This window comes from Chelmon rostratus, chromosome 5, assembly GCF_017976325.1.
Source record: "Chelmon rostratus isolate fCheRos1 chromosome 5, fCheRos1.pri, whole genome shotgun sequence".
Taxonomy (NCBI): domain Eukaryota; kingdom Metazoa; phylum Chordata; class Actinopteri; order Chaetodontiformes; family Chaetodontidae; genus Chelmon; species Chelmon rostratus.
Window position 1 is genome coordinate 26,048,774 of NC_055662.1, and position 22,985 is coordinate 26,071,758.

Sequence of the window (22,985 nt, forward strand, 5' to 3'; positions counted from 1 at the left end):
CATAGCGGGATAGGTTTTATTTTGAAGGCTTCTACCGGAAGTGAACGTCTATTGTCTACAGCTTGACTTGTGGCCGGATTTCGATGGGTCTGCTGCTGAAGTGGTGACTTTGGAGCCCAATCTGAGGAGACACAGGAGGCCTGCGTTCAGTAAGTCCTGTCTGTTCTTTGTTTGTTTGTTTGTTGGTATGTTTGTTTGTTGTATCTGGTTTGTTTCCAGTCGTTTTCAGCTCGATCACAGAAACATAAGTGAACTTCGCTCTGAACTCAGATTCCGCTCTGAATGTAAAAAGTTTGGCTGCAGCCCGCTGAGCCTCCAGGCTGCCGGGCTGAGGGGCTGCTGAGGTCTGCGGGGCTCCGAGAAGATGAATCAACCTGTGAACAAACTGCATGAAGCCTGAAAGAATCCACGTTGGCCTTTAAATGATCCGGCGACGAGCTGCAGGCCCCGCAACGACACAGATCTGTATACTGCTGCACTGAGATAACGTTTAATGAGGCGATTCCGAACAATCATGCCTCCACTAAATGAGATAGTTGTTGTGCATTGTGCCTTCATTCAGCTGAAGCTTTGAATTAAACCAGCCTCATGGTGCTGTAGTGTCTGTAGAAGGGCTTTAAAATGCAGAGATCTGGACGTTTTGTGGGTATTTTTGGCAGCGTGTTTCCAAATTCTTTAAAGGAGCTGAGGTACACTCATGTCTGGCTGTCAACTTAATCACAGTGCTGTGGTATTTTGTCCCTGCTCCAAGCTGAGGATAATTATGGCTGGAGAGTGTTTCAGCCCTGAACTGGAGCTTTTCTACATTCTTTGTCAAATCCCACTCCGGTGTCCATGTCCTCGTCTTGTGCCTGCTTCGGTTCAGTGTGTGCTGAAACTTCCTTCACCTGCATGACTGCATATTCTGGGCCATGCAACATGTTTGAAGTTGTCCACACTGCCAGATGCCAGCGCTCTAGCATCCTCTCTCTTGGAGCGTTTGAGGTTTGGCTGGATGATCTGCTCTGCCGCACAGAAACAATCACTGATTCAGAGGTGACCGGCGAGACGTGGTGTCAGACCATCTCACTGTGGAACTTTACACTTGTACAGTGATGGCTGAACCTGCTGCTGCTGAGATAAATGAAATGAAACTCCAGTCTGGAGGAAAGACTGCACAAATGTTGCATTGTCTCTGGGGACACGGGGGAGTAGAGCTGCAGTGATTAATAGATTAATCGACAGCTATTTTCATCATCGATTAGTCCGTTTGAGTAATTCTTTAAGAAAAATTCTCTGATTTCAGCTTCTTAAATGTGAATGTTTTCTGGTTTCTTCACTCCTCTGTGATCAGGTTGTGGACAAAACAAGACATTTGAGGAGACACTGATCAATGTTTTTCACCATTTCCTGACAGTGTAATCGACAGGTAGTCGTTAGTTGCAGCCCTGCGGGAGACTCGCGGCCGTCTTGAGGGAAGTGGAGGTGTTTTCTACGTGCAGGGCGCCCGATCGCCCTCATTTATTCTCCCTCCACCTCAACAAGAAACGCTTCATTGTGACCAAGAGTGTGTGTCTGTGTTCTTCACGCTTCGTTTGGGAATCACAGCCGGAAAACACCCGTGAGTTTCATTCTTTCTCTCTCGCTCGTTCTGCCCCGGTCAGCCTCACGTGTCCCCCCCACCTCCCCGTAACTCTCACCTCATCTCCCCTCCATCAGACCATTCACTTCTCTGGGCACATGGAGAGAGTGCAGGGTTCATTGCTGCTGCTGGTGGTGGTGCTGGTGTGGGTACAAAATGCTGTCGCCTCTCTCTCTCTCCCATAAAAACCTCCCCCTCCTCGTGCTGCCACCTCCTGTAGTTTTCTGGGTCAGGGGGAAGCATTCCCCAGCACTGCTCTCATCACCACAGAAGCTCTGTGGGCTACTGTACAGACCCTCTTATCACTCCTCATGTAATTCGGGGGCCGATTCTATGCAGTAATTCTGCTCCGAGGCAAGGATATTATTGAATTCTGGCTCTGCTGGCAGACCAAATCCATATTTTAAATTTAACAGCAAAATGACTAAAAACACTCTGAAAGAACATCATCAAGGTCAGACATTTCTGTCTGCTTTCAGGCTCGACTAAAAAGTCTGCAAAATAATTTACAAGGACAAAGACAGGAACGTTTCTCTGCCCTGGCTCCTGTTAATGTGTTTGTACAAGCAGCCTTTACCGGACTGTGCTGATGGTTGCAAACATACATTCCTGATGACTGACATTCTGCTTCTTATTGGACAAAAATCACAGCAAACACCCATGGTGAAGCTACCTTTTACATTTACGAACATACCAGAAACCCAGGAAACACTCCTCCTCCTTTAAGCCCTGATTTGAATTAAGATGAGGTAGTTTTTTTTCTTTTTTTACTGTTATCACTGTTAAAATTTTCATGTGCAGCTCACTTTAAGATAAGATAAGATAAACTTAATTGATCCCTCTGTGGGGTCATTTCATTGTTACAGACAGCAAGAATAAAAAGGAAACGTAGAAAAGAACAAACACGTGAGGCGACATGAGGCTGATTGGTGCACAAATAACGTTTGACAGTTTCGTTAAGTTCGAATTAGTTGATTAGATGCCAGATTTCTCCAGAGCCAGTTTTTGGTTTCTGCTCCCTGGCGTTGCTCTCTTGTTTTTGTCACCCAGCGCGCTGTAGCTCTGAATATCTCCTGCGCTCTCAGCTCTGTCTCTGCTTGTCAGCAGGAGTAAATGAGCACAGACATGCAGAGCGCCTCAGGCTGTCTGTTACCCGCCTCGCGCCTCTCTCTGAACCTGCACTCTGCGCCTTCACGCCAATTCCGTGTGTCACTTTCTTTCCACTTTTACGTAACTGTGTTCGCCGGTTCAAACATCATCATCAACTTACTTTTAATCCGCTATTATGGGTTAAACGCCCCCATGTGTGCCCTGCTGTGCAATCAGCCCTCTGCATGTAAATTCAAGCCTTCAGGTTGTCCTCCTCCAGCAGGGACGGGCACATACGTTCTCCTTCAGTGTGTTTTCACATGTGTGTGCCGTTTCTTTTGTCTTCCGTCTTCCAGGGAGTAAAAGCTGGGAGCACAATGGTCCCTGTCTGGGCTGTGACAATAGCCATTATGAATGGGAGTGAGGAGGGAGCGATGGGGAGAGGCAGAAAGAGGCTGCAGGAAGCTCTCTTTTTTTTTTGATGTGTAACATTTCATAAAGCCCTTTTTGTTTTTCATTTATTCGTCTCTTGAAAGGACTCGAGGGGATCGCCAGCCGCTGTGTTGCCCCAGCAGGTGTAAAGTGGCAGCTGAGTTTAATTCAGATAAAGTGATGCTTAAAGTAGATTATGCGTCCTCGGAGGACGAGCGCGGCATGGCTCTGCCCGCGAAGGGAAGGGAAGCAGCGCAGGAGCGGCCCGGTTAAAGAGGAGGGAGGGGTATGATATCACTCTTTATCCCCTTTCCTATTGGGCACTGGGGGAGAAAGTGGGTGAGAGGTTGAGGGGTGTTCGGGGAGGGGAGTGCATGTGGGAAAGCACAGATTTATTCAGTGAGGTGAATTCCTTGCTGGGTGGAAGATGAAGCGGTTTGGTTTTTTTTAAGGGGACGTGTGGCTTTTCACTTCATTTCGAGGTTATGGATTGTTCTCAAGTTGCCTCCCTGCTTCATTCAGTTTTGATATGAACAATAAAGCCTCTGGCAGAGAGTCATGGGGGAGGACTTAGCCGGCCCTCCCCCTCCCCCTACCGCTACTGTACGCACCCCGAGTCCGTCGCTCCCTCCCTGTTGAATGAAAGGGTGGCACAACATGACTGAGAGTAACCCCGGTGCCTGTTTCTGTTAAGCCAATCGTTATTACTTCCTGGTGTCTCTCCACTCCCCCACCCCCCACCCCCCCTCCCTCCCCCCTCACCCCTCTTGCAGCTCAGGCCCTTTCTTCTCCCCCTCTCTCTCTGTGCGGTGCCAAGCCTGTGGCCCAGTGTGGTTTGGCCTTTTAACCAGACTCCTCAGCCTGGTGTTTAACAGTTTCGGACGCGGAAGGATGTTTTTCAGCGCTTCTTTTAGGTTTTGTTGCTTTTAGGTTGTTGTTTTGTTGTTTGTTTACTGTGGTGGGCGGCGGGGTGGAAGTCCACTAATGTGACACATAAAAGTCTGTTCACGGGTCTCCAGGAGCTCTGCTGCATGTGAGAAAAAACTTGCATGAAGGTTTTTGCGGCTCTAGAAGAAGCTACGCAAAATCTGATAGGTTGCTTCAAGTGATGTCACTTCCTGCTGTAAGTTTGAAAATGAAAAAAATGTGAGGGTGCGGAGTGGAAGAAACAAGCCCGCTCCTCATCTCGAGACTCGAGGCTGGATTAAACAGTGTTAGCATAACTCACCTGGACAGAGAGGTGGGCCTGTTTCTCAGAACACGCTAAGAATAGTACGTTTATAGTTAATGTTGTGACCTGATGTGTAACAGTCACAGTTTGTTCAGATTTAGGCCTAAAACCTGAAGAAAAGATCATGATTTGAGTTAAATTAAGTATGTTAATTACATAATTTTGTAAATTGAGTCATGTCTGCAAGTGGGCTACCAGTAAAAGAACGATGAGATGATGAGCAACAAAGCTGGTGTAGGAAGGAGGTTAACCAATTAACCATACTAATCAGGAACAGTTAGCATGTTCTCATCCTGGAACGTGGCGGCAGAGACTGGAATTAGAGAACTTCGGAGCCTGAACAGAATATTTTCTCTGCCAGAAAACACATTTGCAGATGTTGTGTGACAGATTTCGACGAGATGTGAAAAAGGATCCTGGACAAAGGATAGAAATTCTTTTTTTGAGCTGTTTTGCTAGCTAACGTGTGAACTAATTTCTAGTTCGCTGCAGCTCAAGATGATCTTCAAAGGAGGCTTAAATAAAAGGCTTCTCTTGTCAACTATGTGTTTGTGTTTGCACAAGCGCGAGTCTCAAATGTTGCGGGGAGACCGATCATTAGGGCCAGCGGCGACGCTTTGAGGAGCCTCATCAGCTCGAGCGAAGACGTGAATAGAGAACATTAAATGGTGCGTCGTTGCTGTTAAAGGATTTGGGGGGAACTGTTGGCAGAAGTGTAATATAATATTCACAGTTATGTTTTCATTAGTGTGTAATCACTCAGTCAGTCACATTAGAATGAGCTCCTTACATCCACAGAGAGAGCAGGTCTTCATCCACAGAGTCGCCATGTTTCTACAGTCGCTCAGAACAGGCTAGTTTTTTGGCACAGTGGGTTCTCCTACACGCCTGGAAAAGGAGGATGAGGCGAGTATTTTTTATTTACTCGAACGTCTTTGGGAGTCTCTGCCTGCTGTTGTTGACTGGTGATGAGAGGAGGTGTCTGATGCTGTTGACCGTTGAGGAGGATGATGTTACTGTCTGCACCAGTAGTGAGTAAAGAAGGCTGCCAGCGTGCTCACTCTACCCAGTATTTGACCTCACCTTTGAGATCTAGAGGATCCTGCAGCAGCACCACATCTGATTGACTCTTCCTGCCATGGTGAGGGGAACTGGCGAATCCCAAATGTGGTACTCCTTTATCCGCCTAAATGCTCGTTCAGTGAGCCCGGGTCGTCTCAGTTTCCTCTCTGCTGAACTGGCTTTGGCGCTTGGAAGGTGTGAGGATCAATTTGGCACCGACATCCTCAAATAGCTTCGCAGGGAGGAAGCGCTCGTCCGCCACGATTTCATCCCGCGGCTCCAGTACCTCCAAAATTTCCGACTGCCTCGTCGACTCCTTGTCAGAGATGGAGCCGGTGAATAACTTGGACGCAGAAGTCATTTTGCACCACAGGGTGTGATTCCAGTGACCGCCTGGAACATCGCTGCAAATGCATCATTGGTCAACAAGCAAGAAAAGGCCAATCACACATCAGATTTCTTCGCTTTTCTGGAACCCTCAACGGCGCCTAGTTGAGCTTTTCTTACGTCTGTTTCCGTCCACGGTCATGATATTCCACTAGATATTCATTAGCAACATACTGATCTCACCTGGTGGAGGACTCGCGTTCCTCCACCAGCACTGCAGCATCAGCACGCTCCATCTTATCAGTCACCTTTTCCTCCACATCACGACCTCTTGTTTCTCGCTGTTTGCGTCTGGGGTGGTTTATTTTCTCCCTTAGATACTCTGCAGAAATCTAGATGAGAGTTTCAAACAAGTTGGGACAGGAGCAACTGAAGGCTGGGAAGGTTGTGGAACGCTCCACAAACACCTGTTTGGAACATTCCACAGGTAAACGGGGTCATTGGTAGCAGGTGATCGTTTTGCAGCGCTTGTCTATCCAGCTAAAGCTTGTTTCCGGTAATAATGTGAGAAATACACGACTGACTTATGACTGCGCCCTCTTAGGAGACAGGAAGTGTAGACCAGCTCCTGCCTCTGGAGCAGGATGTAAAGCAGCACCTTTGAGAAGAAGTCTCTCCGCTTCTGTCCAGTTTGAGTCCGACTGTTGTGCGAGTGCAAATGTTCAATTATGATCCTTTGGGAATATGATCGGTTATTTTAGTGTCTAGAAAATCCTGAATTTCAGTGTGCAGTTGAATAACATGTTGTTGGTTAGTTCCTTCATTGCGTTCCTCCTTAAAATGCACTGAACTGCTGCTTCTTGGAATTAGTGGAATTTACTGATAAATATATTTTTCACTGGTGAAAGTGTTGCTGTTGCTTGATCACTTTAATCTCAACAACCACTTAAGTCCTTCTGCAAGCAAAAAAAATATCAATTTTTCTCTGTTTGCAAACAATCAGTTTTGTGACTTCATAGCTTTCCAAGCATTTTGCCAAAGCACTGCAGATGAAAATTAGCCAGCTGGCTAACACTGGCACATTCACAGAAATGTTCATGAATGTGTGTTGTCCTTCGCTAAACGAAAAAAAAAACAGAGAATATTAATCAGTAATGAAGCTCAACAGATCCAGGGGTTTTTGAGGCTGATACTAATATCGATATTATTAGTATATATCAGTTTAGTTTTTTAAATTGTTACCAAGATACATTCAGACCAAACCCAGTTTACATTTCTGCACTGCAGCTTCTTGTCACCTGCTGGTCGACATATGATGATGCAGTACGCTGATATCAACCAGTGTATTGGCTCTAATCAATAGATTGATGGTTAATGACTATAATTATCAGTTGCATTCTCTGATGTAAGAATCTGTCACTGTCAATACTGCTGCTGTTGTTCAACGTTGTTACAAAGTGCATCACAGCAAAAAAGAAAAAAGAAAAAGGTTGACGGAAAAAAGCAAAGACGGCGAGCAAAGTACCGAATGTTGCAAAGATCATGCACTTGTTATATTGTTTAATTTTCCTGAAACACACTACTATTGTTCGTTGTTACACCGCTCATGTCTACTCTTTTATATATTTCTATTACATTTGATTTATCTATATTCTCTTATATTTCATTGTTAGATGAATAGAATAAAGATGAAGCTAATTGTTTGACTTGTTCCGGCACCCTGACAGCTTCACTGTGCCATGTATCATGGTACATGTGACAATATAACATATTTTTGGTAATAAGAAAGCATATAAAAAGACTGAAGCAGGATGTTTAATAATCCGTCAGCCTGATTGAATCTGCTGCATGTTTACTGGGTGCTGCCCTCTGCAGGAGATGCTGCACTTTCCAGACTGCAGCACAATGAAGCTTTTGTGGTGTAAATGCATCATAACTTCCTCCAGTTTCACACTGCCTTTTTTTCTTTTTTCCTGTCCTCCCCTCTCAGCCATGCATTTCCAGGAGTGGTTACGGTCACTTCGCTCCAGCGCTGGACTCAAAGGGTCTGAATCAGAGGACTTCTGGAGCCTTCTGCCGTCCCTGCCTCTGTCCTCCTTCTCCCTGTCTTCCCTGTCTCTGTCACCCTCCTCTCTGCTGGGTTTAGGAGCCCTGGCGTCTCTCACTGCGTACTGGCTGGTGACCCGTCCTCGACCCATGCGTCCCCCCTGTGATCTACAAGCCCAGTCTGTAGCTGTGAATGTGAGCTGCCCTCGTGATGTTTGAACTTGCATGAATGGCATTAGCGTAGGAGTGCACTGAGGTGTTTGATGGGCTTGTTTGTTGTAGGGAGATCCCAGCTGCAGGCGATCGGCTCTCCTTAAAGATGACTCACTGCTGGAGTTTTACTACGACGACACCAGGACGGCCTACGACATGTTCCAGAGAGGCCTGAGGATCTCAGGTGGAGACAAGGGAGACGATCCAGTTCATTGACCTTTAACCTAATTTTTATTGTGTAATCGTGTCAGAGAAGAGCATAATGATTGATTGATAGAGAGAAACATAACTGCCCTGTAGTCTTCTGAAAGGCCATCAAACTCCAAATCAATAACACAAAAACTCAGAACAGCCAAGTCAATAATGCTCATAATTAAATAAGCATGAAAACAGATGCATAAACTCATTGAACTGAACCGAAGTCAAAACAAAATGAATAACTCAACAACCCAAAGTAATTAATTGATACCCTTAAGTGATGTAATATTATGATCATAATTAGTTACCATTGTTAGCATTAGATTTATAGCATTCATTTAGTCAACTGTGGTGTAATGTGCTACGATTAGTTATCACAGTGTAATCCACTGGAACAGGAGCAGTGCTGTCTGTGCTTGTTTGTAGCTGTTGATAAAGTCATTTAAAATCTTCACCATCACTTTGACATTCAACATATACTATATACATACATATATATATATGCGGTAGTATGATAGTATCTTAGCAGTTAGTATTGGCAGCTAGTAGTTAACATTAACAGTATAGGTGAATCTAGCTTTATTGTCTTCTTCTGTTCCTCTTAGCAGGTAGCGGTTAGCACTTAACATTAGCTAAATGGTAGCATCGGATTAGCGGTTAGCACTAGCATTAGCAATAGTTAAATGGTAGCATCGGTACTGGCCACTACCTGGAGCATCTCTGGGTCAGTTGAACGTGGCAGTGCTGTTTGGATTGTGTAGGAGCAGTGTGAACTGGCACTCGGGGGGGTGACTCTGGGACGCCGGAGTTCACCACCTAGCCTCCTGGAGGTGTCGTGGGACTAAGTAGGCGAAACACTGTTGAAGGGAGGTATCCACATGATGACCCCCAGAGACGTGTTAGGAATCACTGCTCTTTGACAGGTATAGAGGCAGATTAGAGCTCCAAGGTTCTTCACTGAGAATGAATCCTCTTTTTGAGCACAAGTATCTTGTGCTTAAATTAACTACTATACTTTTTTCAACGCATATGTTTTTTGATTGATTGGTTCATTTGAAGCAGAGAGATTCAAAAAGTTGTGACGCTGTGCAAAACAACAACAGAATGCCATCATCTGCAAACGAGCTGTGTTTACCAAGTTCAGAATAAGCATGTATTTCCAAAAATCGATGAAGACGATGAGGTAAAACAGTAAGTAGTTGAGTTTTTTAGTTGAGTTTATGTCAAAAAGGATTCTGTTGAATTTATGTTTTACATGGCGTCCCAACTTTTCTGGAATCTGGGTTGTTACATTCAGTTCTCATGACAGAAATGTCCTATTATGATGGATACAGTGCTCTCTGTCTAAGTTGCTATTTTCTATAAATCTTGCTGTGTTTGAACGGACCTGACGCCGCTGTCTCGTGTCCCTCAGGAAACGGCTCGTGTCTCGGCTTCAGAAAGCCGGGGCAGCCCTACCAGTGGATCTCCTACACCGAGGTCTGACACGCTTTAGTATTTCCCCCTCCAGTCGTCTGTGTCGTCTGCCACTCTTTGCTCGTTGTTGACTGAACGTCTCCAACTCCTCAGGTGGCGGAGAGGGCGCAGGTCCTCGGCTCCGGGCTGCTGGCCAAAGGCTGCCGGCCGAACCCGAAGCAGTTTGTTGGGATCTTTGCACAAAACAGACCAGAGGTATGAACTCGTTCCCACCCTGCGGATAGATCATTTTACAGACATTATCAAGACTGCTGACCCTTAAACCACTAAACAGCCCCTCAGTTTACCTGGTTTCAACTTGACATATTCTCATGCACACGTCTCCACAGTCCCTGGAGCCCAGGATCAGATTTTTCTATGAATTTTGAATATTGAAGCCTGTATTTGTCTGTATCTGCCCAGAAAGTGTGTTTGCCTTCATTCATATTGAGAGCTGAGTGCCGCTGGTGGATGTGGGTCTCCAGGGCTGTTAATATTGGAGCATGTCTGCTCCCAGACTCATTTTTTAATATACCCGTCAGGCAAAGCCATTTTTGTCATTCCTGTGTAGCCTGAAAGTGAAAGATAATTTTCTGCTCCATCAGAGCTCGTAACCTCTCATCAGACCAATCTACATGCTGAGCCCTGTTTTTTTTTTTAATGTTGTTTTGTTGGTAAATATGAAATGCATGTCGTGTAACTCCCTGATGTTCAGATACCAGACTCAACAAGTTCTCAGCAGTGTGTGAGGACTGGAGGTTAGTCTAACGGTGCTGCTTTGTCTCCCTCTGCTGGTGGCAGTGGATCATCTCAGAGCTGGCATGCTACACCTACTCCATGGCAGTGGTTCCTCTGTATGACACACTGGGGCTGGAGGCCATGGTCCACATACTCAACCTGGGTGAGAAAGCCTGCATGCAGATGTAGCAAAAACACTGTTAATGAGATTTCATTGTTATTTAAAGAGTTCACCACTAAATATATTATTGGCTGCCTCACTTATCAAATAAAACTCCCAGAATATTGTTTTAGAGACTGAGACTCATGCAAACTGTGTGCATATTTGCAACTCCAATAAGGAAAATATAAAATCTAAAAGAATATTTAAAGACATTATTAGGAATGCATCATGTTGGAAACAGCAGTGGTACACAAACCCTTTGCTTCAGTAAAAGTAATATATGTGAAAGTACTTCATTACTAGTAAAAGTCCTGCTTTCTACTCAAGTATTATCAGTTAAATGTACTTAAATTCAAATAGCTGGTTAAATCTTTAATGCAATGTTGTATTTTATAAGCTTATTTTATGTTTTTGATGCAATTCTGCAAATTCATGGTTAACTCCAGCTGTCAGATTACTGTAGTAGAGTAAAAAAAGTATAATACTGGTGAGATGTTTGGGCCCAAAGTGCAGTCATGTGACTACAAAACTGCGGAGAAATGTTGAATTGTTGAATTTGGTTTTGATTTTAAAATTACATTTTTTTAATGTCTGTGTAAAAGCACAGGAGTTACAACAAGGTACTATTTATTTAGCTACCATTTTGGTTGGTGTGCATAGTATTTAGTACTTTTTACATGCTTCATTTTTACACAGTAGATGTTTCTAATGTAGTAATAGTAAAAGTGATGGATGCATGAGTTTTCCCGCATGGGCTCAGTGAAGTTGATCTGTGTGTCGTGGTGGGCTCCCAGCGGAGATCTCTCTGGTGATCTGCGACCGGGAGGAGAAAGCAGCGTCTTTGTTGGAGAACAAGGAGAAAGGCGAGACTCCGACGCTCTCCTGCCTGGTTCTCTTTAACGATTTCAGCGACGCCTTTGTGGAGAGGGCGAAGAACTGCGAGGTGGAGGTTTTGAAACTGGAGCAGCTCATGGTGAGCGGGGTGGAAGTACTCGGTCCCCATAATGCAGACTCATTTGAGATGATCCCCTTTCATTTGCTCATTCGTGGTGATATGTAAATTGATATGCATGACTCCCCTTTGTCCACATCTTAGGACCTGGGAAGGCAGAACCTCAAAGATCCTGTGGTGAGTTTATCGTCTCTCAGCTGCTACATCACCGCATCAAACTGGTACCAGTAAATAGCTAATCCCCCTCTAAGTGCCAGGATGACAGTTTTATAGTCTCTCCGGTCTCATAAGATATCATTAACACTCACTTGTAAACATGGCTTAAATTAAGAGTGGAGGAAGCCTTATTCTCTTATTTTATTGCTGCCTGCTGTAGCCGCCCCAGCCTCAGGATCTGGCCGTGGTTTGCTTCACCAGTGGAACCACAGGTAGCGTCTGATTTCATTGGACTCTGCATAATTATCCTTCACTCACATCATTAGAGAAGTGTCCTTCAGTGCCCACTAACAACCCCTCTTCATGGCACCGCTGTAGTTTCCTTTGCTGCGCAGGGCACTGCAATAATGTCTTGTTTATTTATCCAGGGAAGCCCAAGGGAGCCATGATCACCCACGGCAACATCGCCTCCAACACTTCCTCTGTCATTAAGATCCTGGAGGTCTGTCTACACTTCCACCTCCTTGTCTAATTGAGAACAGCCTCACAGCTACCATCACGTCTCATCTGCTTGTGTGTCTGTATCTCAAAACTGTCCCTCTCCCCGCTGTGTGTAATGGTATGATTAATTGGCTGTTTGATTGCCCCCGTCGCTGCGAGGTACTTTAACTAATTGCCCCTGTATAAAGATTCTGCTATCTAACTGCTGTTGAAAAAGCCATACAGCGTGTTTGATTGCCTGCGAGGCTTCACCGTATGCTGCTGCCTGAGCTTTATCTCTCCCCTGTGCTTTGCTCATTTTGTTCCTCATCCTTCTCTCTCAGGGTTCGTTTGTGATCCGGCAAGAGGATGTGTCGATCTCGTACCTGCCGCTTGCCCACATGTTTGAGAGGATGATTCAGGTGGTTGATCCTCTTCTCAGGCTTCTTTTTTGTTGCAGTGTTTGTGTGTGAACTCTAAATGAAAGTCCATTTCTGTCACAGGTCTCTATGTTCTGCCATGGGGCCAGAGTTGGTTTCTACCAAGGCGACATTTCTCTCCTCATGGATGACATTAAAACTCTCAAACCTACCTTCTTTCCTGTTGTGCCTCGTTTACTCAACCGCATCTATGACAAGGTCAGTAAATATTTTCAGATCTTGTCATTTACCGCCGGCGTCTAGCACTTACTGCCGAAGGCCGCCGTGCTTCTCGCTCATATTTTAAAGCTTGTTTCTGTTTTTGCACGTTCTGGCTGGTTTCCGTAAAGATCCTGGGTTCTGTGAGCTCTCCGTTGCGGCGGGCTTTGCTTCACTACGCCGTGAGGAGGAAGCAGGCGGAGCTCAGCAGCGGCGTCGTACGCAACAACAGCCTGTGGGACAAGCTGGTGTTCAACAGGATTCAGGTCGGTTGCTTATTTCCACCTGGTCGTACTTTCCCGTGTTGCTCCTGTAGGTCTCCAGTGAAGACCGAACAAACTTTGACCACACGCTGGATTTCGGTCTTAAATAACATATTTTCACAGCGGTGCTGTTTGGATTGTGTAGGAGCAGTGTGAACTGGCACTAGGGGGGGTGACTCTGGGACGCCAGAGTTCACTGCCTAACCTCCTGGAGGTGTCGTGGGACTAAGTAGGCGAAACACTGTTGAAGGGAGGTTTCCACCTGATGACCCCCAGAGACGTGTTAGGAATCACTGCTCTTTGGCATGTATAGAGGCAGATTAGAGCTCCAAGGTTCTTCACTGAGAATGAATCCTCTTTTTGAGCACAAGTATCTTGTGTTTAAATTAACATCCAGGACTCCACAGTCGTCACTATTTATATTTTTGCAGCACTTAATACAGTTGCACATGTAGACCAGCAGCCCTGCAAATAGTCAATAAAATTGTATCCAAACTTTACAAGAGAAGCACTATTCCAGCAATCAATGCCAAAATCACCCAGAGCATATTGGTCCTGTGGGAGGGTATTGGAGAAGCAGGCACACAGACGAGCAAGAGCTGAAAGATTTTGGCTCGGTGCGGTCGGTGCAGATGGGAAAATATGGTCTAGGTTGGAAATGCTGTTAAAATGGAACTTCGGTTTTACCCACAGTATGATTGTGTTTGAACTATTTCTTTTTTTACAGAAATACTGTGTGTGTGTGTGTGTGTGTGTGTGTGTGTTTCAGGCCAGTTTAGGCGGGAACCTGCGGTTCGCCCTGACTGCTTCGGCACCCATCTCCCCCGCGGTGCTGTCCTTCCTCAGAGCCACTCTGGGCTGCCTGATCTTTGAGGGTTACGGCCAGACAGAGTGCACCGCGGGCTGCACTTTCTCGATGCCGGGAGACTGGAGCGCAGGTATGACCCCGTCAGGTTCTCTGCTGTCTTCTCTGGACTTCTTCCACCTTTGTGCCCGTGCTGGTTAATCGTGTGCTCAGCAGGTATGTGGATGTGTCTCTGTCAGGTCACGTTGGTGCTCCTTTGCCCTGTGCCATGGTGAAGCTGGTCGACATCCCTGACATGAACTACTATGCTAAAAACGGAGATGGAGAGGTGGGCTCGTCTTGAGATGCGATCATGCTACGTATTACCGGATAGTCTGGTCCCTGCTGACACTTCTCATGGCTCTGTCCTATTAGATCTGCATTCGTGGCCCCAGTGTGTTCAGAGGCTACCTGAGGGACCCAGAAAGGACATCTGAAGCTCTGGACAGCGACGGCTGGCTGCACAGTGGCGACGTGGGCCAGTGGCTTCCAGTAAGATTAGACACAGTAATCAGCCTGTAGGCGAGATCTATCATCTTCTTGTCTCCGAAGTGACCAAATGTGTGTTTACCTCTGCCAGAATGGGACACTACGCATCATTGACAGGAAGAAGCACATCTTCAAGTTGTCCCAGGGAGAGTACATCGCTCCGGAGAAGATAGAAAATGTCTACATGCGTTGCTATTCTGTGCTTCAGGTGTTTGTGCACGGAGATAGTTTACAGGTAGGATGTGATCAGGATTCAGTTGATCTCCACTGAAAACTCTTGCCGTAGTGCGAGTTAAGCTTTGTTTTTTTTTGCTTGTATTTCTTGTCCCCAGTCTTATCTCATAGGCGTAGTCGTACCTGACCCTGAGGTGTTTGTTGACTGGGCGAAAGAGCGGGGGTTTGTGGGATCCCATGAAGAGCTGTGCCAGAATCCTGTATGTCATGTAACCCCAAATTTCTTAACGTTCACCACTTTACATGACTGTATACATTCCAACACAGCTGACTGAGTGATCGGTCTTCCAACAGGATGTAAAGAAGGCAGTACTAGAGGACATGACCGCAGAGGGGAAGAAAGCAGGGCTGAAGTCCTTTGAACAGGCGAGAAAGACGCTGCTGATTGGTCTTGGTTCATATTTGCGAGCCACAAACCTGTAGTGACTTTTTACCTTTCTCTCCGCTCAGGTGAAGGACATCCACCTGCATCCAGAAACGTTCAGTATCGCCAACGGCCTCCTCACCCCCACGCTGAAAAGTAGACGCGCCGACATCCGCAGAGTCTTTCAAGAGCAAATATCGAGCATGTACAGCAAGACGGCCATTTAAAGGACTCCACTCGGTAGCTCGCCTGAGGGTTACTGGTGTCCATTAAGGGAAATGAGGCAGGGACCTGGAAGAAAAACAATACGTCCAACAGTGCCTTATCTAAAACATACAGTGATGGAATATTCATATTTTGCTTCAAAGAAGTTTTACGCCCACCTCTTGCACGTGTAACGTTTTAACTCTTCACATGAAAAATAAGACCGAACCATTTTTCCTCCCCACAGTCTCACTATGGTCCTTCACTAATTCAGAGCTAAATAAATTATTGTTTAGTCGTAGAGATAAAATCACAGAAGCTATTAGGAAACGACCTGCAGAGACGTAAAGTTAGATGTTAAATTTCCTGCTCTGTTCTTCTCCCGTGCGAGGATTTTAAAAGGGACTCTGTTGCACGTACTTGGGGCGTTGTTACTCGTAGAACTTGCATTAACTGTAGATTTGTATTTTACAGTTGGGCCCTTTTCTCGCCATGACATCAGCTTTTCATGAACATCCTCGATCTTAGCTCGACAGTCGTGCATTTTTCTAATTGGTTCAGTGTGAGCATGTACAATCGATTCCAGGAAAAGTTGGGACTGTGTAAAGCCTAGATAAAAACACAATGAGATCATTTGTAACTGAACTGTGACTTTATGAAGTTCCTGAGTCCATGTGTTAGTCTCCTTTATCCAATCATGTGTTCACAAAGTGGTGAACCTCGCTCCATCCTCGCTGTGAACCACTGAGCCTTTCCAGGATGCTCCTTTCATACCCAATCATGATGCTATCACCTGTTACCAATCAACCTGTTTACCTGTGGAATGATCCAAACAGGTGTTTTTGGAGCGTTCTACATCTTTCCCAGTCTTTAGTTGCTCCTGTCCCAACTTGTTTGAAGCGTGTTGCTGCATCAAATTCAGAATAAGCAGATATTTACAAAAATCGATGAAGCTGATGAGGTCAAACATTAAATATATTGTCTTTGTGCTGTTTTCAGTTGAGTATGTGTAAAAAGGATGATCACATTCGGTTTTATTTTTGTTTTACACAGCGTCCCAACTATTCTGGAGTCAGGGTTGTAATCATTCACCTGAAGCTAAACCATTAACACTAACGAGGGCTTCAACCAGCAATGATTTGTAAAGAAAAATAATGGCTGAACTGTAAATACTGCTTATATTGAGATTTGTTGACCGGACACTACTGACTAATTCCAGTAAAGTAAAACTGAACAGAAATAAAGATTAGTAATTGATAGTAACTCTTCTGTGTGAGTAAATTCTGCAACACTTTTCCTCCTGACAGAATAAAACCTCACAACTCCTACGGTGACATGGAGAAATATGAAACTCATCAGCGACATAATCGTAATTGGTTAACGCAGATTGTAGACATGGTTGCCATTCTCACAGTTCATTTATTTCATGATTGATTATCAAATTGAGATGACAGCTGATGTTGTCATATAACAGATTGTGATATTAATACATTTAAAAACCTAAATAAAACCAACTCTAATGTTAAAGTACTCACTTAGATGTGTTAAAAAAAAGAGTAAACCACTACTACAACTTAACTCTTCATTATTTAGAAAAACACCTTCATTAATACAGTTATTCACGTGTAACTCAAACAGTCTGCGTTGCAGAACACAAACACAATCGACAAAGCATTTGCCTCAATTATTTCAAAATTAAAACGTCGGTCAAAGAATAAATAATCAACTTCTTCGTATGACAGCTCAAAAAGCCATTAACATGATATGAGAGCAATCAGTGTGTGTACATTACCATATAGCCCCATTAACCACAGCATGTTAATCATACTGAGGCAGAACCCGATAAAGGTGGAAACAAAGGAGTGCAATGACAGTATAATTTGGTCCAAAGTTTAGGACAACCAGAAAGGAGCTGGCTTCCAACCCTGGTGTAGAGGGTACAGAGAGAAGACTGTCTCTAGAGTGCCAACAATGTGTGAGCCTCTTAGCTAACAGACAAACTGCAACACAACAGAACAAATGATGGATGGTGTGAATAAAAGGATATTGTGGTCGTGATCAGTATTTTCCACTAGAGGGAGCACCAGCCTTTGTTTTGCACAGCGGTTGGACCTCAGCGGTGGCTCGATCTCTCCGTCGCCTCAGTGGTCGACCTTTCAACGCCGCTGCAAAGGCACAATCTCACTTCACACAAGTTAGCTTTCGTGTTACATCCACAGTCAGGACAACGTAGGCACATTATGCACAGGTGATGTTACTGATATCATCCTGCGGACCCCAATAAAAAGCCCTCACACAACATGGCACAGAGCTAAACTGGGAAATAACCAGCAAAGGCCAAAATACAGAAATACATTTTCTTGCCGATAACCTGCAGTATGTTAAATAACATTCAGTCTGTAGTGTTTGTAATTTCAAAGTTGGGTAATAAAAACTATGTTTCACAGATTGTTGGTAACAAAGCAGATGTGACTAATAAAACATTTCCTTGCTCATTTCCTACTTTAGCAACAAATGCTTATAGACATCTCTGAAACCAAGAAGTGTAACCCTGTTAATTAGTTCAGACGAGAACGGTTTCATTCCGTTACTAAAAAAACAAAACAAAAACAACATATTGGCTTATAATGTTGCACTTGGCTGATGGCTTAGTTAATGTGGCATTTCGGCTGCTTTGAGATGCAGCGAGTCTGAGAATGAGACATGGGAGTGCAGTGCGAGAGGAATGGGGGTTGATGAGGCCGCGAGGAAACAAGCTGATAATCAGGTTAAGGCCACTGCTGTCCGTCTGAACTGCACGCAGGAGCCCGAAAAGAGTGCAATCCATTCAGAGAGGCGTGAAAGGAGCCCTTCCCGGATTTCGGCTTTCCTCCTTCAGTCGTCGGCGACAATGGACAGAGCACGCAACTCGCTGAGCTTGGCCTCGGTCTCCCTCTCCCTCTGCTCATCAGTCAACCCCGCCTGGTCGATCTGGTCTGTTAACTCGCTGAAGATCTTGTACATTTCTGTGAAATAGACCACCTGGGGGCCAGGAGGGAGAGAGGAAAAGACTTAGCCTGTGATGAGTGAAAAAGATAGTCCTGTCTGTCCTCTGATGAAGATGCGACAGGGTCAAATCCGCAGACCTTTCCTTTGATGCCTCTCAGGAAAAACTCGTATCCAAACTCTGCTCCACTGGCACAATCTAACCTTGCTTTTACTGACACTAGTCGGAAGCTGCTGGTCTCATACCTCTTCAACCTCGCTAATGAGAGGTGATTCGAGAGGAGAAGAGGGAGCCCACAGATATCAAACAACTCAGACAAAGCCCCAAAAACCCAGCACTTCACTGGGTAGTGACCCTGCTTTTCTCTCCCAATCTGAACAAGAGATAGAGAGTGTTCACTGAAAGCTTTCTTGACACTTCCCACCCCTGCTTCTTCCCCTTAGTTCATGAGTCAGGCTCCCTAGAGAGTTGCTTTGATGATTAATAGACTTTAATCACATTACAAGACTCCAGAAGAGTAGGCAGAGAATGAAAGTACTGGGAAATACAACCCCTTGAAACCCACACACACACACACACATCTCAATATTTATTCATGCAGCGATACATACGATACCTTGCTCTTAAGGGGGCATCGTTGGTTTCTCTTAAATTGCACGTGTGTCCTATTGTAGGCCGAAACAGCGAGACCAACCAAGATACCGGTGGGAGAGATTCTCACTGATTCGCTAAGGGTCACCACAGAATAAGGTCAAGTTGGAAATGAACTGAGAATCCTGCATCTCATATAGAAGTAACATTTGTCTCAGTATGTCATGAGCAGATTTGACACTGTCAGCCAATAGAAAAAAAAAGTCAAGTTTAAACCACATTGTACAATCCTTTTTAAGTGCTCAGTCTGAAAGACCTTTGTATGTTTATACCAATATTTGCCACCTAAACCACATGAGTGGGCCATAAGTATCGGGTTACTGCTGTTTGTGGGGGTAAAGCGGATATTTCTTTTCCCAAAAGTGGCTTGTTGAAAGGTCCATCGGAAATGTCCATATGACCAATGATGATAATGTACACCAGATCAGTGTCTGGGTGCCCTCTGCTGCAAAGACACGCTACTATTACAATTAGTCGAGTCACCGCGAGGAGTAAACGCAGCCTCACACAACTGTGGCCACCTACAATACAAAAAAGGAGCCTTTGGGTAAATAGAGCTTTAATTTACATGACTTCTGTCTGGGCATAAGATACCATAGTCCCAGCTGCTTAATATTTATACAGAGAGGTTACACTTTGACCTCTTAGCCTACCAAAATAATGAATAATTTAAGTTGCATCCTTAACAATGCGTGGCCACTGTTTCAGGAAACAAAGAAAATCAACTGAAGGAGGGACAAAGAAAGTAATCTTTTAAGCGTTTGGGGTTTTTTTCTGTTTGTTTTTTTTTGTTCATTGTAAAAAAATTTTTACAATGAACACATGCAGCAGAGAATGCAACACTGAGAAAAGGGAAATCAAGACAATGTCTCAATTCTTCAACATCTGTACAGGTGGACAGGTCAGGCCAAGTGTCCCACTGACAGCCGCTGGACAGGACTCGCGGTAGTGGAGCTGAAGGCTCACAACAAAGGCAGCCTTTGTGCCTTTTCCTGCTGCCGCTGGGAGCTGAGCAGCAACAGCGGCTGGGAGAGAAGGGAGTGGAGGATGAAACCAAGCACATGCAACAAAGGCAGGGGATGAGGTCCACTGGTCCTCCGGCCACCCACGTGTGGCTGTGTGTATGTCAACATGTGTAAATGCTCATTCATGTGCGTGAGCTACATGAATTAAGATAATGTAGACAGAATGAAATAGCATGCAGTGTGACTAATAAAGATCTCTGGCACCGTACAAAGCCAGGTAAAAAGGTAAAAATGAGATTGAAACTTAAAAGAGAAAAGACCTGAGCTCAGATTGGATGGAATATTTAATGACAGCTACAGCTGATTGATCAGTGCGCTAATTTTAACTTCAAAGTACATCATATAACTCCATAATTGTCATTAGGTCTAGGATAATCTAGTTTACTAATTAGGAGTGTGCCAGTGATTGTCCCAAAGAGGAAATGACATGGCCAAGCAGGTCTGGGGTGGGGGAGGGGGACATGGTGGCGCTAACTTGAGACGCCCAGCTGCTTAAAGAGAAGCGTCAGGTTAGAGGATGACTTGCAGGGCTGCAGTGGAGCCAGACAGATGAGGCCTTCCTGAGCTAAACACAGTAGTGTGGGCCGTCACTGGGGGTTAATCACATTAGGACTGCGTGGAGGGAGACAGACTGCCAGGATTATACACTCCCTTCCATCAGACACTTTATCCACTGTTTAACCAACACTCAGAGGGCGTAACAGCACACTGTGGGGTGGGTGTGTGCGTGCATGCGTGAGCGCCTCATTGTGTGTGCATCTCTAGGGGGGGATCACTAACCTGCGCCCTGATGAGAGCCTCAAAGCTGGGCTGGAAGTAGTCGATGCGGCTGTGGTAGAATTTGGGCATCTCGTCCAGCAGCTGCTTGTTCTTGGCCTCGAAGTCTTCCCTGACCGGTCGGAGCTCCTCTCTGGCCTGGGGTGTGGAGGGGAGAGAGGAAACAAAAGAACGGGTCACCAGCGGTCACTATCAGCTCTGGCTTTACATAACATCCCCTCATTTCACCATGTGAGCTCATGTTATAATTTACACATAATTTAACACATTCTTCCACAGAAACTGTAGCAAAGAGTCGCAGCTTACGGGAGAAACGAATCCCCGCAAAGACAAACAAGTTAGTTTTATGTATTTTAGCACCAGAGCCATCTTTAGTGTCCTTTCTTATTGTTCAGAAAGATATTTGCCTAATTCCCACGGAGAAGCAGTGCAAAAAAAAAAAAAGAAAAAAAAAGAAAAAAAGGCTGTAATCACGACCACAGTGAGGAGGAGTGGGTAATGTGGGCAGACTTGGCTGTGAGTGGACTCCAGCACCACTGATCTGTGTGTGAATGTATTAGTGGGTAGTCTACTGTAGGCATGGAGTTATGGAATGCACAATGAATATGTGTGAGAGGGTGAGAATTATTATTAAAAGAGAAGGGGGGAGTTGCTATATTCAAACTACAACATATTGTTTATCTGCTGCATTATGGTATGATCATTAGTTAGTTTTCTTTAGACATGCCGGTTGAAATGGCATACGAGCGTTTTGTCAGGATCCTTTCTTTAAGTGCACGGGGATTCAAAGGGCAGGGATGTAGGGGCCTCTTCAAGGCTTTGTTCCCCTGACAGTGCTTTTCTCAATGTGTGTGGGTGGCTCGCCATGCGAGGATGTGTTAGAGGCAATAGCATAGGCAACACTGCAGCGCTATCTGTGAATGTGTGCGCTTCTGTAGTGGCCTCATAGTGTGTATGTGTGTGTCTACAATTCTCAATTACGTGCCTGTAGATGTGCAGCAGTGCCTTTTTGAAAAGGCACTACTTGAGAGCCTGGTAGCTTGCGTGGGTGAAGGAGCGCACATGTACAGTATGCATGTGCTCAACTATTTTTGTTCATATCCAGTCAGCATTTGTGTCTTTTTCCACTTATTGAGCTCTATTCACAATACGTGCAATATGTAAGAGCAAGTGAACTCTAACCCTGCAGATAGAGGGAGCATTGGAGTGGACCGACACGTGCAGCGATGCAGGCTTTAAACTCACAGTACCTGATGTAGTTTGACCATAACGGGCCCAGTTTTTTCTTTTTCTTCATACTTTTCCACTTTGGATTGCAACCGTTTGTAGTCCTGCAGCGCTTGTTCCCGGCGTTTCACTGCCATGTTGAGGCTGGGGAAGACGCCGCTGTATCTGCAACAAACCAGCACACAGACAACCTTAGACATCTCTGACACAGCCAACAGGACACCAAACAAAACACACACAACCATGCATGTAAACAAAAAATGCACTGACACTCACACCACGGTAGGAGTGGGCGATATGGCCTCAAAATAAAATCATGATATTTCAGGGTATTTCTGCAATAACTGTATATTCTTGATATGACAGAATACAGAAATATAGCCTTTGGTTTAGAACTCATAATAGCTGTTGAGCTAAAATAAGTGCTGCATTGCCCCTTTTTGTTGTTATAGCCTTCTTGCACTTCTAACATACTACTGTGGTTTGCTGGACATTTAATCTTTTGTAAACAATGCACTTCCTCACTACTAAAGTCGCTCCCTTTTTTGGAACTAACTCCTTCACTGTGAAGCAGATACTGATGTTACTTTTGCTGTCAGCCATGCGTGTTATTGCTGTGTGTAACGATACGACCCCATTACGTCAACAAGTCACAATACTGCCATTACCACGGCACGATTTTCCTTTTTTTTATTGAAAAAAAAAAAAACACGCTGTGAACAATATGATATGGCACACCCCTCCATTATAGTACTAGGGGGAAAAAACTATCACAGAATTTTCTGGGAGAAACTCAAGTTCCTGAATTCATTAAAACAGCATTTCTTGCTCTATGAAATTTGTAGATATGCATTTAGCATTGCATCCTATCTGAATAAAAGTCATTATGAATTAATAAAATCCCTCTTCTCAACATCTTATTGTAGAGGTACTCTCAAACCCCAGAGGACAGATCTGCATTAAGCTTCCTCTCATCTATTATCTAATTACTGTAGTTCAAAATGGCATGAAACAATTCATTTTGTGACAATTATCATATTCCAAATGAAAATATATTCTTGCAACGAGAATCCTAGTCTTCAGCACTAAAAATAGGAAAACACTCATCTGTAACTTAGCA

The 22,985-nt window shown here is 44.7% G+C and overlaps 2 protein-coding genes across 3 annotated transcripts in view; one reads left to right on the plus strand and one right to left on the minus strand.

Moving 5' to 3' along the window:
• The first annotated feature begins 84 nt into the window (after positions 1-84).
• acsl2 (acyl-CoA synthetase long chain family member 2) lies at positions 85-15,983 on the plus strand. Of its 2 annotated transcripts, XM_041938085.1 has the most exons (21): positions 88-149; positions 1,397-1,600; positions 7,753-8,003; positions 8,091-8,205; positions 9,634-9,698; positions 9,789-9,890; positions 10,476-10,575; positions 11,370-11,548; positions 11,672-11,704; positions 11,904-11,955; positions 12,112-12,185; positions 12,508-12,585; positions 12,667-12,801; positions 12,933-13,067; positions 13,834-14,002; positions 14,109-14,197; positions 14,284-14,400; positions 14,489-14,632; positions 14,730-14,831; positions 14,926-14,997; positions 15,082-15,983. In XM_041938085.1, exons 3-21 carry the CDS (start codon positions 7,755-7,757, stop codon positions 15,220-15,222), a joined length of 2,151 nt encoding a protein of 716 aa, XP_041794019.1. In that variant the 5' UTR covers positions 88-149; positions 1,397-1,600; positions 7,753-7,754; the 3' UTR covers positions 15,223-15,983. The 2 variants fall into 2 exon arrangements, with proteins under 2 accessions (XP_041794018.1, XP_041794019.1); XM_041938084.1 differs by lacking the exon at positions 1,397-1,600 and having other exon boundaries at positions 85-149.
• Positions 15,984-16,598: 615 nt separating this feature from the next.
• bin3 (bridging integrator 3) overlaps positions 16,599-22,985 on the minus strand; it is a 30,280-nt gene continuing 23,893 nt past the window's right edge. The window contains exons 7-9 of the mRNA XM_041937168.1: positions 21,889-22,030; positions 20,642-20,776; positions 16,599-18,220 (exon numbers count right to left, since the gene is read on the minus strand). Coding sequence (XP_041793102.1) covers positions 18,074-18,220; positions 20,642-20,776; positions 21,889-22,030 — 424 coding nt within the window. The 3' untranslated portion in view covers positions 16,599-18,073. The remainder of the gene's footprint in view (positions 18,221-20,641; positions 20,777-21,888; positions 22,031-22,985) is intronic.